We start from the raw sequence: 14,529 nt of genomic DNA on the forward strand, positions 1-14,529 counted from the left end.
AAATAGGCCTGAATGATTTGGAATTAGGGCCCCAAATGGGATAAGAGGGCCACCACAGGAATGAGATTTTCTACTTAAGAGACACATCATATCCTGGCAGTCGGCTCTCGGCTCCCAAAGGGGACACCAGCCCAGAAAAGCAGCTGAAGATGTCAGTACTTAAATGTGAAGATTGATGTTCAGCAAGCTCTAATTCACTTAACCTAATCAATTGCTGTGGAGGAGGAAATGGTAACCCACTTGGGTATCCTTGCTGGGAAAACCCATGGACAGAGGATCCTGGCAGGATACAGTCCATGGCGTTGCAAAGAGTTGGACACAACTGAGTGACTGAGCATGCATGACCAACTGCTGAGAAAGTAAATCAACTCCTGCATTGCTCTCGTGAAGTCATATCCCCAGAGATATGAGAGAGAATGAGAACACACACACACATACATGTATGTACATACAGACTAAAATTCTGAATAATAGAAGAGGCAGATATCTGACTGGATAGAAGGCATATAAACTCAGAAGTTTCTTGTATAGCACCCAAAATGGTATCACACTTCCTATTTACAGATATCCAGCATACCTAAGGTTACAAATGATTTTCACAAGACTTAATTATCCCCATTTTACAAGGAGGAAAATTGGGCTTCAAAAATATACAGAAAACTGTTCAAGGTGCATACTCAGAACTGAAGCAAGAATCTGGTTTCTCAGATTTCACATTGGTTTTAAACCTAATTAATAGCAGGTAAGTCTACCTTGGATAGAACAGCACTAAAAATCCTAGGGCTGATGTTCACATAGCAACGAGACTTCCAGGTAGGAAATGGAAATGCTCCACTATGTCAGTAACCTATTTGGTCCAATGATCCACAAAGGTGTCCAGTTGGTATAGAGTTAGGAGGAAAGTCTTTTCTTTGCCATTATACTTTTATGTTATATGCCAAATACCCTAAGGACAGTATTCTCAAGGAGTTACTGAATCTCAGCTCAGGATGAGACTAGATAAACAAGGCAACAATTCTACAACACAGAGGTACCTCATCTCAGGAAATCAACATCTACCTATATCAGTAATAATGAAAATTCAATAGTTGAGTGTTATTCATCTATATGTCCTACCTAGACATGTCAGAGCTTGAATAGATTCTAGAGAATGCTTCAGAGATGAAGGAGAAACTAAAAACCCATGCTGCTGCTGCTGCTGCTGCTAAGTCGCTTCAGTCGTGTCTGACTCTGTGCAACCCCACAGATGGCAGCCCACCATGCTCCGCCATCCCTGGGATTCTCCAGGCAAGAATACTGGAGTGGGTTGTCATTTCCTTCTCCAATGCATGAGAGTGAAAAGTGAAAGTGAAGTTGCTCAGTCATGTATGACTCTTAGTGGCCCCATGGACTGCAGCCCACCAGGCTCCCCCGTCCATGGGATTTTCTAGGCAAGAGTACTGGAGTGGGGTGCCATTGCCTTCTCTGGAAAACCCATGATGATATGTCAAATGTCTGGAAAAGCAAAGATTATAACTCAGGTATCTCATTTTTTAATATAGCTAGCACTGCCTCCACAGTACAATTCTAACCTCAACCAAAATCAATGTAGAAGAATGTTGTTAGCAATTCTACATTTAAATACCTACTAGAAAAGAGCCTGGGTTTCCCTGATGGCTCAGTAGTAAGGAATCCACTTGCCAATTCAGGAGATGTGGGTTAGATCTCTGGGTTGGAAAGATCCCCTGGAGAGGGAAATGGCAACCCACTCCAGTATTCTTGCCTGGGGAATACTATGGACAGAGGAGCCTGCCAGGCTACATACAGTCCATGGGGTTGCAAAAGAGACAGACACAATTTAGTGAGTGAACAAACAACAACAAGAAAAGAGCCTATATAACCTCTACCATTCAATTCCTTGAGTAACACAATCTTACCAGAATGTAAACATATACATAAATGCTCATTTATGAGAACTGAAAGGTCTAACTTGGTGTCAATTTTCACATCATTCATGCAACAATTTAATCTGATTTCCTTTTACTGGTAACACCACCACTGCTAGCTGCTAAAGTTCCATTGTATTCCCCTTTAGAGATCAGAAGTCCATTTACTTATCACTTAAAAAGGTTTGCAGTGATCAAAAACTCATTACAAATACAATCTGAGGCAACATCTTAGTTTCTCAAAGAATAAACACTGGTATAATAGAATATTGGAGTTCTAACTTATGATTTAGGCTTTTTCATTAATGCTCCTGATCTGCTGTCATGGTTCTCAGTCTAGATTTGTGCTATCTGATACAGTAGCAATTGTAACATTGCTAATAGGCTATTAGCCTATTACAGTAGCAATTGTAGCCTGTACAGTAGCAATGTACAGTAGCCTATACAATAGCAATTGTAACATTGCTAATAGTAACATATGGCTAATAGGCACTTGAAATGTGACCAGTGTGAATTGAGATGTGTATAGAATACACATCAGATTTCAAAAACTTAGTAAAATATTTAAAAATTTATAGTGATAATATAATATTATACCATAATATTTTGGATATATTGGTTTAACTTAATTTAAAATACATTAAATTACTTTCACCAATATCTTCTTAACTTGTTTTAGTGTGGCTAATAGAAAATTTTACAGTTGTGGCTTGCATTTGTGGCTCACATTATATTTCTACTGGACTATACTGGCCTAAGCCAAATTGTTCTCAATATCAAAGATTTTGATTTAACCAGCCTAGAGCTGGGGTTTTAGTGTTTGTGTCTTTTAAAGCTACCGAAGGGAATTATTTCACTGTGCAGCCAAGACTGAGGACCGCTAGGCTAGACTCTATACCATGCATGTCTGGCCCAGCCAGGGGTCTCCTCAAAGGTCAGCTTCAGCCCACCCATGTGGCTACTGAAGCTATGTGCTTGGAGAAACACTCCTCTTGGCCTTGGATGTATGAGCATCAATGTCAGTTCACTGATATTCTAAAACTTGGTTCTGTTATTTGTCTCCTAGAGTCTTTCTGCTTTTCCCAGTATTTTATCCCATCCCTTGAATTACAGTTTATTATAAAAATGACATTTCATTGAAGATGAAATACATGCATATTTGGGTGATTTTCACTGAGTGCAATTTAATCCTTTTTTTAGAGGGGGCTGTCAGCCCAAGGCACACAAGCTGTCTGTATACAGGGTCTCAGGCTAGTTACAAAGGCCCATGGTTATCGTTGTGCTCTTTCTAACTATCCCTGGGACCAATTCATTAACCAACAAAGCTGAGTTGGGACACATGGTCTGCGGAGACTCTGATGGAAGACACCATATATGTTAGAGGGAAAAGGACTGGATATTTCATTAAGAAATTCTCAGCATAGAGAGGATGAGAGGCCATTTTGTCTACCTCTTTGCTTCTGAGCAGTGCCCTCACCTAAATTATTGTAACCAGATAACAGTGCTTCCTACATTTGCAACTCCCCTAGGAAGGAGGCTTCTTTCAATCACTATGGTCAGCCTTGATACACAGACCTTCTTGGAGCTATTAATAATAAGGTGGCAGTGGTGAGGATGATAAAGCAAGTTACCATGTGCTAAGTACCCACTATGTGCCAGACACTTTACTCACACAGTAATCTCATTTAATCATCATAAAATTTCTGCTATTCTTATTTTTCAGATGAGGAAATAAGGAAAGATAAAAGTTTTGCCAAAAGCCATAGAGGCAGGAGGTAGTAAAAATGAGACTGCATCTTCATATTGGATTATCTGATTCCAAATGCCCTGCTCCTTCCCTCATGTTACACTTCTATCCTTCATATCCTGAGGCCCTTCATTTTCCAAGGACCCAAGCCACTCTGATCTTTTGTTTGAGGCCAGGACTTCACCCTCATCTTACAAAAGAAACTAACAAAAGGTGATAGTAAGGATAGCTATAAGACACCCTGATGTGGCTTTGGTACTTGTATTGCCACAAATCTGTTTTAATATATATTATTTTGTTCACTGTGATATCCCCTAGCATGAAATAATTGTCAATACCATTTTGCATATGGGGAAAATCACAGCTCATGACTGCCAAACAGCTAATTCTAGCTCATAACACCAAGGAAAGCCATAAGCTGGAACACCAGGCCAGTGTTCTTCCCGCATTAGCATCCTGCTAATGGGTAATACAGAGGAAGCAGAAACTGCTGAGGATCACCTTCTCAAGGACCCCTTCTTATAAGGGCTAGGTTCTTCGTGGCATAATGTCAAAAGGGCCAAGGCCTTGGCAGCCTTATCAAGCTGCCTGCTTCCCACCCTTGGCACATCTTAGTTCCCAACCACCTTGCAAAAAGCAATATTTGCGGTCAGTAACTCTAGCCCTTGAGAGGGTAAGGAGCCCAGATTCTTACATTAACAGCTGTAGACAATCATGAGACAACACGCAGGGGTGTTCACACTTCCCTAAATGAGAGAAAAGAGGCAAAGGAAGCAGAGAGGAGTGGGGAGGGCAGAAAGAGGGTGGGAAGAGAGCTATAAAAAGAAAGGATAAAAAAAAGAAGAGGCAAGTAAAAGAAAGGAAGCAGAAAAGAGAGGTAAGAAAGGTAAAATTTCACAGCAATATAGAGTTGAAAAGGTCTTCAAAACTATCAAGGCCAAAAGGGAAGTGATTTGTGCAAAGTCACAATGGGTAGAAGATGGGAGGCAGGAGATGGGGATTGTTATAAAAACAAGAAAAAAACCTCAAAATTAGAAGGGCAAAGATTAAAGAAAGCCCAAGTGCCGGGTAGGAGACCAAAAACATGGAGGAAAAATGTGAAGAGCCATAAGAAGGGGAATGAGAAGGAGAAAAGGGGTTGGTGAGGGGGAAGCCACGGGCAAGTAGCCAAGGAGAAAGGAGAGGAGAGTGAAAGCTGACACTCACCCTCACAAAGCTGGCAGGAAACCATCCCTCCTCATCGTCGATCTGGCCCCACCACCAATCCTTGTTGGAAGCATCCAAGACTTTGATGACGTCGCCAGCCTTAAATGCCAACTCCCGGTTGGCCATGGTGACGTGATCCCATACTGCCTCAGCACTAACGATGGAATCTCCAGTGATCAGCTTAGGAGACAAAATAAGAATGTGTTCAGTCCACACATCTAGCTACCTTACTTCCCCCGCTCCCCGAAGCTCTACTACTTATGGAAAAACTCACATATTAGTGGTGAAGGGTGGGGTTGATGGAGATGACACTGGGAGAGCAAGCTCTACTGGACCATAAGACAATACTATCAACTCTCCATTAGCCAGTGGGTTGAATGACCCAGAATGTGTATATGGACTATGCAGGCCTCAAACTTTTATCCCTACTCATGAGTTCCTCCCCTAGAAAAGAAAAAGATCCAGTCCATCTGTCTTTGATGCTTTAAGGCAGCTCTGGATCTGGAACGAGTGGAGAGTCTGAAACCAATGGCTAAAATGAGGCTCGAGCATATTTGCTCTAAACTCTCTGTTCTCTCCGTTTCTTCTTCTTTCTTTCAACTGTCCAATTGAGAGTTGGTGATACATTATTTAACTCTACTGTACCTCACCCACATGAGTTACAGACCATGGCATTCCTCACATATAATGGACCCCAGTCCTGCAGCCTCCTGTTCTCACCCACACATGATGCTATCCAGAGAATTCATGTGTTCATAGGTATGAAAGAATCTGGCATTCTGTGATGCCTTGCTCCCAGGAAACTTGACCTTATCACAGATTCACTCAGTGATTTATACAATGACCCTGTGAGATACATAGGGAATCTAAGTTGACTTCTGCATTTGCAAGATGTCAAAACTGAGCCACAAGGAGATTAAAGGGTTAGCTCAGATCACTCAGCAAGGTAGGGGCTATGTACCTTTGTCCTTAGACTTTATGGCCAGCAGGACTTGGCTCCACATAGAAGCAGGCAGACATCTATGCCACTTCCACATAAACACACACACACATGTTCATGACACTTGTCTAGGCACAGTAATGTGGATGGGTATGGGGGAATAGGCTGTTTCTCTCTGTCTACCATCTTGACCACTGTATTATTTGTTCTCCTTTCCTCCACAACTGGTTCCAGCCTGTATGGGTCATCAATCTTCTTGGCATTTGGAGGAACAATTTCCAGAATGAGAACATATGGCTCATCAGGCAAAGGACTTAAACAATCCCTTCCCAGAACTGAATTGCTGAACATGTCCTCTAGAAGTCATCTTTTCCATCAGTCTACTCTGATGAAGGACACCAGGGTAATTATTGGCTCCGCAAGACCAAAGTCAAAATAATTCAGACAACAGAGACAGAATATGGATCATGCATCCTCTCATACAGGTCTGCCTTCCAACATACCAGCCAGAGGATAACCCTATGGTCATGATATTAATGCATAACACATGACACACATAGGAAAAAAACACACACACACTGATCTTTTGATTTAATTAAGACATTCTGATGGTTAGCTCCCTCCTAAAGAATCCTTCATTGGGTTATAGCCATTGTTCTTTTGATAGAAGGCATAGAGGGAGCTCCTCAGTTTGGATGCAAAAGAGATTTCAAATAGGACCTTTTATAATACCACCTTTCGAGTACCTCATGAATTACTGTTTATAAAGTGTTTCACATCTACTGTATCACTTGATCCTTATGAATGAGCTGGGTCTCACTATTACCCATATTTTAAAGATGAGGAAACTGAGTCTCAGAGTGGTGAACTGGTCCTTTGGCCAATCACACATGTAATAAACTATAGAGCTCAGTCTTTTGACTGCATATGCACTAATATCTATCATGCCATACTACCAATGTCTAATAATTCAGTTCATTTCAGTCACTCAGTCATGTCCGACTCTTTGCAATCCCATGAATCGCAGCACATCAGGCCTCCCTGTCCATCACCAACTCCCGGAGTTCATTCAAACTCACGTCTATTGAGTCAGTGATGCCATCCAGCCATCTCATCCTCTGCTGTCCCCTTTTCCTCCTGCCCCCAATCCCTCCCAGCATCAGAGTCTTTTCCAATGAGTCAACTCCTCGCATGAGGTGGCCAAAGTACTGGAGTTTCAGCTTTAGCATCATTCCTTCCAAAGAACACCCAGGACTGATCTCCCTGCAGTCCAAGGGACTCTCAAGTGTCTTCTCCAACACCACAGTTTAAAAGCATCAATTCCTCAGCTTTCTTCACAGTCCAACTCTCACATCCATTCATGACTACTGGAAAAACCATAGCCTTGACTAGATGGACCTTTGTTGGCAAAGTAATGTCTCTTCTTTTGAATATGCTATCTAGGTTGGTCATAACTTTCCCTCCAAGGAGCAAGCGTTTTTTAATTTCATGACTGCAATCACCATCTGCAGTGATTTTGCAGCCCAGAAAAATAAAGTCTGACACTGTTTCCACTGTTTCCCCATCTATTTACCATGAAGTGATGGGACCAGCGGAGAAGGCAATGGCACCCCACTCCAGTACTCTTGCCTGGAAAATCCCATGGATGGAGGAGCCTGGTGGGATGCAGTCCATGGGGTCACGAAGAGTCAGGCACAACTGAGCGACTTCACTTTCACTTTTCACTTTCATGCATTGGAGAAGGAAATGACAACCCACTCCAGTATTCTTGCCTGGAGAATCCCAGGGACAGGGGAGCCTGGTGGGCTGCCGTCTATGGGGTCGCACAAAGTCGGACATGACTGAAGCAACTTGGCGGCAGCAGCAGGCCCAGGTCTACTTGATTCTGCTACCTGTATGTTTTTCACAGTGCAGTCTTCTTTCTAGGGAGTCCATTCTTGGCTTTCCCCAGGAGCAGTTGGCTCATTCTTGTCCCCATTTAGTCTAGTTGACCTGCCTAGGCCCTCAGGTCATAAACTCCTGCTACACCCTGGACAAAACCAATCCCTAGATAGGACCCTGTGGCCATAAACCAACTGGAAAGCCTGTTGTCAGGGCCTACTTGGAGTCAATGACAAAGCTGAATAGCACTTCAAAGATGATCACCCTTAATACCTCATTTTATAGATTAGGTATAATTTAGCAGTAGTGACTTGCCTAAGGTCAACAGATGGCCAACCTTCTTCCCGTTTTCTCATCATAACACCATTGATAGAGAAGGTGGAAAAAGGATACCTGGATTTAAGACCTTGCTAAAGAAGGAATGGCAAAGATGATATTAGCTAATACAGAGCACTAACTATATGTCAGACACTATCATAAGCACTTTATACACATCAACTCATTTAATCCTCACAGCAGCCCTATTATTATTCCTATCCTACAGATGAGGAAACTGAAGCTCAGAGAAATTAAAATATTTGCTCAAATCCATACAGCCAATAAGTATTGAAGCCATAATTCAAATGCAGGCACAGTCTGATTTTTATAGCATCTTTGCCCTTACAAACTATACTGCCTCTGAGTCTCACTTTCTTCATCTGGTAAGTAAAGATAATTCTACACTCCTACATAATTCATGAGCTGTAAGACACTGAACCAAGAATTGACAAATGTGTGTGCAGACAATGAGAAGAGGGCATTTTAGAAGGGGATGTAGTTATATAGGGCTCCTGTGTTCTCTAGTCACAAATGCAAGCAGGAATAAGGGGATGCTCTTCTCTTATCCTCTGAGATGTTTTAAAAGTAAGCTAAATTTGGGCTGAAAATTAGTTTCAAATCTCCCTTTTGTATATTGAATTGACTTTTAACTTGCTACAATTTTTCATAAATACAACTTTTCTCTGCTCATCCGTTTTTCACTCAACACTGTACCAACAGTGAATGCCCTTCAAGCAGTATGCAAAAGTGGTTAAAGGCAAGCAAACCTAGCTTCAGTTCTGAGCTCTGCTACTTTAGAAAGTAGAAGTGGCAATGGGAGGTGAGGAATACAAGAGAAGCCACATAAGTAATCCAAAATGGAACTGTCAGCATGTAATTAAGGATACCAAGAGTACAATATCACAAAAGCCATAGACAAAACTTTCAAGCTATACAACATTCAGTTTAATTTCTTCATATGCAAAATGGGGTTATTAATACCTGCCTCACAGGCAGAATTGTAGAGAAAGTGAACTGAGTGCTAGATGTATAATGTCTAGTACTGTGCCTGATATACTCTGGCCTAGTGCAAGACTTCAGAGGAAGGAAGGATCATGTGTGGGCTCTAAAACAGTTTTGTGGTACACTGAAGAAGGCCTTAAAGAATAGGTACAATTGTAATGAATAGAGAAGGAAACAGAAAAGGCATGTGAGGCAGGCTAAAGTCTCAAAGGTAAAGAGTATAGGAAATTTGATGGTAAACATGTAGTGAAGTTTGGAAAGGTCTGGGAAGATTGGGATGGAAAGACAGCTAGAAAGGTGGATTGGAGTCTTGTTTGAAGGCTTTAAATTTCATTTGAGAAAAAGGAGGTCAAAGTTGATTTGGTAGAGGGATTTCAATCCTAAGTATGATCGTTAAAGCATAAGGATAAGTAATGAGGAAATGTTGGTTTGGGGGTGGCATAAAAGATAATGTTTTCTCTAATGTGCTGAACACTGGTGGCCAGCAGGACATGCAAGTAGATTTGAAGTTTGAGAGGAGGGAGATAGTTATACAGGTTTGAGAGCCAATGATCCAGAAGAAATTATAGAAACCAAAGAAGTTTGCCCTGGAAGAAAGTGCTAAGAAAGAAGACCAGAAACCTAGGAAAACAGCAATAATGTGAGGTGAAGAAGAGAAGAGGAGCCAGAGAAACAAATGAAAATGGAGTTGTCAGCACATAGTTAGGATACCCAGGGGTACAATCTCACAAAAACCAAGGACAAGTGTTTTCAGTAGCAGGAACTGATCAAATTATCAAATAAAACAGTTATCTATAAGAGGGGGAAAAAATCAAGAAAAGTCTATTTGGGAGTGGCTGTTCAGTTCAGTTCAGTCACTCAGTCATATCCGACTCTTTGCAACCCCAAGAATCGTAGCACGCCAGGCCTCCCTGTCCATCACCAACTCACGGAGTTCATTCAACTCATGTCCATCAAGTCAGTGATGCCATCCAGCCATCTCATCCTCTGTCGTCCCCTTTTCCTCCTGCCCCTAATCCCTCCCAGCATCAGAGTCTTTTCCAATGAGTCAACTCTTCACATGAGGTGGCCAAAGTACTGGAGTTTCAGCTTTAGCATCATTCCTTCCAAAGAACACCCAGGGCTTATCTCTTTTAGAATGGACTGGCTGGATCTCATTGCAGTCCAAGGGACTCTCAGGAGTCTTCTCCAACACCACAGTTCAAAAGCAGCAATTCTTCAGTGCTCAGCTTTGAGTGGCTGTATCAAGGTTTAAATCCTTCATTTCTTATTTATAACTGGTTTATGCCCCCCACTAAAATCCCTAATTTCCCAATGGTCACAACTTCTTCATCTTGTGATCCCATCATCCCCAAAAGCCAGGAGATGGTACTGGGTTACTCCTGCAAGGTGCCCAAATTACACCTAGCCTTGGGACACTGTTGATGTGACTTCTAATAAAATACTTCCCAATCCTCAGGGCATTTCAAGTACAGGACCAAATATAGGTTGGTTCTTGCTGAGACTTACCATTGAGTGGGACACATGGTGTTCTGCATTCCCAAACCAAAGACACTTTTGGACATGAATAAAAAGATGAAGAGGGAGAAGAGTCATAATTCTTAAAGGAATAATATCCAATTCCTTTTTAATCTAGATTTCCCAGCAATTCTAATTTCAAATATTCTATTCCATTGTCCTACAAATAATCTGTTATCAGACCCATGTGTCCTGACATTTTACCTGAAAATATGATCACTATTCACTGTAGGCATTGGGAGTTTGATCTCTCAGGTTGGTTTCTTATCAACAATGAGGCATGTGTGCCTATAGCTAACTTGGAGTGGCTAGTGGGCCCTTTTAGGAGGAGGGAAAGAAGGCAAGGAATAGGCAGGAAGAAAAACAGAGAGGAAGAGAAGCGCTTGTTGAAAATATGTGCCAGGCATTGGGTAAGGGGATTTCTTTTGTGATCTTAGTCTCTATAGCTCTCCAAGGTAAGCATTAATATAGTCATTTTTACTGAATATAACCCGTGAGGTTACCAAGCAGCCCACAGTCACCCAGTTAGTAGGTGGTCAAGCAGATATGAATGGCTAGCTGACCTTATTGTATAGCTTTGCTTTTGTGAATCCCCAACACTACCTATCAAGAAGGCAAGGTGAGAGGGCTCCCAGCTGGTTTCTCTCTTCAGGGAAACCAGTCCACCCTGTGAATGATCTAAATCAGTAGTTCTCAATCCCCTGGAAGGCTTGTTAAAATACAGATTGCTAGGTCCCATGAGTCTCTTATTCAGTACTCTGAAGCGAGGCTTAAGAACTTGTATTTCAAACAAGTTCCCAGGGGATGCCTGCTGGTTCAGGGATCACACTTAGTGAACCACAGACCTAGAGGGTCTTTCTAGTCTAGGCTTTACCCCTGCCTTTCCTGATGCCTCATTCTCCTAAGGATCCCCATGGCACCCCACTCCTTGCTTGGTTACAAGGTACTGCTCAGTGGTTGGTATGTCTGAGAATGAGTATTTTGGGTCACGTAGGGAGCATTCTCAATGCCAGGCCTTGCAAACACAGAAATAAAACCCTCACCCAGTTTCCTTCTTTCTTTCTTGCACCTTTTGTCTTCCTCTTCACATTCTTGACCTCTAGCTGAACAGTACCACCCTCAAAATAGTTATTTAATTAGCCTGGGTGGCTGCCAGAAATACTAGAGTTTTAATGGCAAGGAGCAGCAGAGGGAAGGATTAAAAAACTGTTGTTCAAAATAGTATATGTCCTATTGCCATGAAAAGTAGCTGAGCCTGGCTTTCCTTCTGAGAAGCTTCACAAGGGGATAAGAAGCAGCCTGAAGGATTTTGCCCTTCTTTAAGGTTTTTTTTCAGTTGATACTTGCCCTCATTCTCTCAAAAGTTCCCCTCCCTCAACAGCTGCTGCTGCTGCTAAGTTGCTTCAGTCGGGTACAACTCTGTGCAACCCTATAGATGGCAGCCCACCAGGCTCCCCCATCCCTGGGATTCTCCAGGCAAGAGTACTGGAGTGCCCTCAACAGCTAGGCATGGACAAAAGAAAATCCTTTCCTTTGTTCCATTTGGCTGGTTGATGTTAGTTGCTCAGTCATGTCCAACTCTTCATGACCCTGCGGACTGTAACCCTCCAGGCTCCTCTATCCATGGGATTCTCTAGGCAAGAACACTGGAGTGGGTAGCCATTCCCTTCTCCAGGGGATCTTCCTGACCCAGGGATTGAACCTGGGTCTCCTGCATTGCTGGCAGATTATTATCTGAACCACTAGGGAAGCCCTTGTTTCCTTTACACACATCTAAAATAGGCTGGGATTTTATTGTCTCCTGAATAAACCAGAGATCTTTTTCATATGGCCTTGTAAACAGACTGTTTTCTTGCCCAAATTGTTCAAGGACAAGACTCTTACCCATTTCTGGGTTACAAAGGTGTAACCCAGACTGTTTCAACAATAGTGGGGAGGTTATCAAAAGATTGGCTTAGAAGAAGCTCTACCAGTAAGTCACTGAATCATCTTAGATGGGTCCCTTTACCTGTCTCAGTTTATCTGTCAAGTTACAGACTTGAACCAAACAGCCCTTTCCAGCTCTGGCTTTCTACTAAGGGTAACATTTGAGCTTTGCAAAGGTCAGGAATTTCATTATTGTAGATTATTTCTTCTCACTGATCTTTGCACTTGATAGTAAGTAAGTGTTAGTCGCTCAGTTGTGCCCAGCTCTTTGTGACCCAATGGACTGCAGCCCACCAGGCTCCTCTGTCCATGAGATTTTCTAGGCAAGGATACTAGAGTGGGTTGCCATTTCCTTCTCCAGGGGATCCTCCCAACCCAGGGATTGAACCCGGGTCTCCTGCGCTGCAAGCAGATTCTTTACTGACTGAGCTACAAGGGAAGTTTTGCACTTGATAGGATTTTTTTATTGCTCTCTACTCAAGAAAATGAGAACTTGGCACTGGCTAGTCCCTTCCTGAATATAACTCATTCAGCCATTGTTAGTGATACATTAAAGCACAGGCCAGTCAGACTTACTGGGAAAACTGAGGAATGGGTTTTCCACTTTAGCCCTTGACTGCTCTATTCAAAAGTCAGTGGGGGGCTGTGGGGCAGTGTGGGTGGGGAGTGGATTTTCTTAGTGGTCCAGTGGTTAAGACTCTGCCTTCCAATGCAGGGAATTTGGGTTCAGTCCTTGGTGGGGGAATATGCCATGGGGCAACTAAGCCCCATGGCAACAAGAGAAGCCCACACACCACAAATAGAGAAGCCCTTGCACCACACCTAGAGAAAGCTCACGTACCACAGTGAAGACCCAGTGCACCCAAAAATAACTTTTAAAAAATGTCCTTGGCAGGGAAAGCTTCCCTGGTGGCTCAATGGTAAAGAATTTGCATGCCAGTGCAGCAGCATGGGTTTGATCCCTGATCTGGGAAGATTCCACATGCTGTGGGACAACTAACACAACACACAATATTGAGCCTGTGCTCTAGAGCCCTTGAATCACAACTACTGAGCCTACATGCCACAGCTACTGAAGCCCATGTGCCTAGAGCTCGTGCTCTGCAACAAGAAAAGCCACTGCAATGAGAAGTCTGCACACTGCAACTAGAGAGTAGCTCTAGCTTGCCACAACTAAAGGCCCAAGCGCAGCAACAAAGGCCTAGCAGAGCCAAAAATAAATAAAAGTCAGTAAGGACCCTTGCTCTTTGTTCTAGCCACATAGCTCCTCAGATAAATCATCTTTCTCATGACACCAGCTCTTACTACCTCCAGTCCCATATTTCCAACCACCTGTTTCACTTTTCCCTGGGGCCTGCTACTGCCTCCAATAAAACATATGTAAAACTCATAATATTAAGGCCCCATTCCCCTGCATCCTTATTTTTCTCATTTCTGATAAACTTTCTGGGCCTGCTGATTTTTTCTTCTACATATAGATATGACCCTTTATCTTCTTTTTCAATGCCTTTTCTTAGGCCTCGACCTTATAACCTCAAGTTGCCTCCTAACTGGCCTTCCTACGGCTCACAGGTCTCTCTCCTCCTTAATAATGCACTTCTTAAAACTTCTTTGTTGGTGCCACTATTCATGCTCAAGAAGCCTCAAAAACTCCCTACTGTCAATCTCTCAAAGCTCTCCTTAATGTAGCCCCATCTATGGATCCAATCCTTGTCTTGAACCAACAGGGACCTTCCACTCTGGTAACACAGAGTCTCTTTCAAGCAGATGACTCTTACCTCTGTTCCTGATTCAGCCATTCCCTTGTCCATGGTTAAGTGTAGGGATATGAGATATGCTTCCTCTTCCTTGCCATATGATCTTGGCCCACCTGCTCCTTAATCTTGTCCCTGACGACTCCACCCTGTATCTTCTCTCCCTTGCCTCTTTCATTAATTTTTACATAGGATAAGAAGAATATATTAAATAACATAGAGTTATTCAAGTTGTTAACCAGGGTGTTATTCTCCAAAAAGATTGTATACTTGTGAACAGTAAATCTAAAACATCTGCTTAATCTATAATGA

General features: G+C 42.5%; 1 protein-coding gene across 19 annotated transcripts in view; it reads right to left on the minus strand.

Moving 5' to 3' along the window:
• The window catches only part of ARHGEF9 (Cdc42 guanine nucleotide exchange factor 9), a 456,021-nt gene that overhangs the window by 158,511 nt on the left and 282,981 nt on the right, over nucleotides 1-14,529 (minus strand). For 11 of the 19 annotated variants that reach the window (XM_015104868.3, XM_060407410.1, XM_060407408.1 and 8 more), the window contains one exon: nucleotides 4,879-5,058. The exons of 3 other annotated variants lie outside the window; for them this stretch is intronic. In XM_015104868.3, coding sequence (XP_014960354.1) covers nucleotides 4,879-5,058 — 180 coding nt within the window. Of the gene's footprint in view, nucleotides 1-4,878; nucleotides 5,059-5,152; nucleotides 5,323-5,839; nucleotides 6,918-7,391; nucleotides 7,474-10,528; nucleotides 10,574-14,241; nucleotides 14,389-14,529 lie in introns of those variants that run through there. 5 more of the 19 variants (XM_042242439.2, XM_060407411.1, XM_027963061.3 and 2 more) reach the window with 5 other exon arrangements.

This window comes from Ovis aries, chromosome X, assembly GCF_016772045.2.
Source record: "Ovis aries strain OAR_USU_Benz2616 breed Rambouillet chromosome X, ARS-UI_Ramb_v3.0, whole genome shotgun sequence".
NCBI classification, from domain to species: domain Eukaryota; kingdom Metazoa; phylum Chordata; class Mammalia; order Artiodactyla; family Bovidae; genus Ovis; species Ovis aries.